General features: G+C 49.7%; 1 protein-coding gene across 1 annotated transcript; it reads left to right on the forward strand.

Annotated features, from left to right (window-relative positions):
• The first annotated feature begins 360 nt into the window (after nucleotides 1–360).
• On the forward strand, nucleotides 361–918 carry LOC149959055 (uncharacterized). The gene has a single exon (XM_090167330.1). It carries the CDS (start codon nucleotides 361–363, stop codon nucleotides 916–918), a length of 558 nt encoding a protein of 185 aa, XP_090023456.1.
• Nucleotides 919–1,195: the final 277 nt, after the last annotated feature.

Genomic DNA, 1,195 nt, shown 5'->3' on the forward strand with positions numbered 1-1,195 from the left:
TATGTTATGGGCCCAGCACGCTCCCACTGCGCAACCAAGATGTCGATGTTCCACTGACGGTCTTTTCTCAACTGGTTCCTGTTTCCTGGTCCACTGAATCCTGACGATGGACAGTCTCCTGCGCCAAGACATAGACAGACTGCCTGGTCCCGAGAACTGGCGTAGCTGGAAGAGACAAGTCAGCGATGTCCTGATAATCCGAGATGTCTACGGTATTATCACAGGCGATTGGACAGAGCCAATCAGAACCACGTCAACAGAACTTAAGAAACGTATGCGGCTGTTTTCAAGAAATATCAAGTAGCGGTCAGCATAAGCCGTACAGTCATTTGTTCAGCTTTATCCCGTAAAGTCCAGAACATGATTGCTGACCGCGAGACGCCCAAAGAGATATGGGACAAGCTCCTCGAGATTTTCGTGCAGAAGTCATCGAACCGGCTCCGGAAGCTTCTAGCTAAATTAATGCGAGCCACAAAGTCCTCTGAAGTTGATATGGCAACACACCTTGCTCAAATGCGTTCGCTGTGGGCTGATATCCTGACCACTGCTAAGAGAGAGAAGGATATCTCTTTTGATGACTGCATTCTGGTTGCTTGCATTTTCGAGTCCTTGCCGCATGATGAATACCGAGAGTTCAGCATGCTGTGGGATGCACTGCCGGACGAAAAGCAGACTGTCGCTGAGCTTGAGCGCCTTCTAATTGGACGTGAAACACGAGATGACAACGCTTCAGCAGATTCATCCGGGCTAATAGCTCATCGAGAAGGCAACGGAAACTCCAGAAGGGCAACGAACCGGAATCCTCGGAAGAAATTGCCAAGATGCTACAACTGTAATCAGCCAGGACATTTTTCAAAAGATTGCAAGAAACCCAGGAAACCTGACAAGAGGCAGCCGCAACACCTCGGAGGTCAATAGTAACGACGGTTACCTCGCAGCAAATGGCCTGATGGCTGGGTCATCCACCGAAAGCCGCTGGTACTTGGACTCAGGAGCAACACAGCATGTTACGAATGATGCGACCAAGTATGTCAACTTCCGACCTTTCGATAGCCCAGCTACGCTGCAAGTTGGTAACAAGGCGCACATGACAGCAGACGGAGAAGGGGACATCCGAATACGTTACAAAGTCGGCAATACCGTTCATTGCGACGTTATCCATGACGTCTGGCATATTAGTGACTTTGCAAGGCTG

Source organism: Leiobunum rupestre, chromosome 2 (assembly GCF_980474605.1).
Source record: "Leiobunum rupestre chromosome 2, qqLeiRupe1.1.hap1, whole genome shotgun sequence".
NCBI lineage: Eukaryota > Metazoa > Arthropoda > Arachnida > Opiliones > Sclerosomatidae > Leiobunum > Leiobunum rupestre.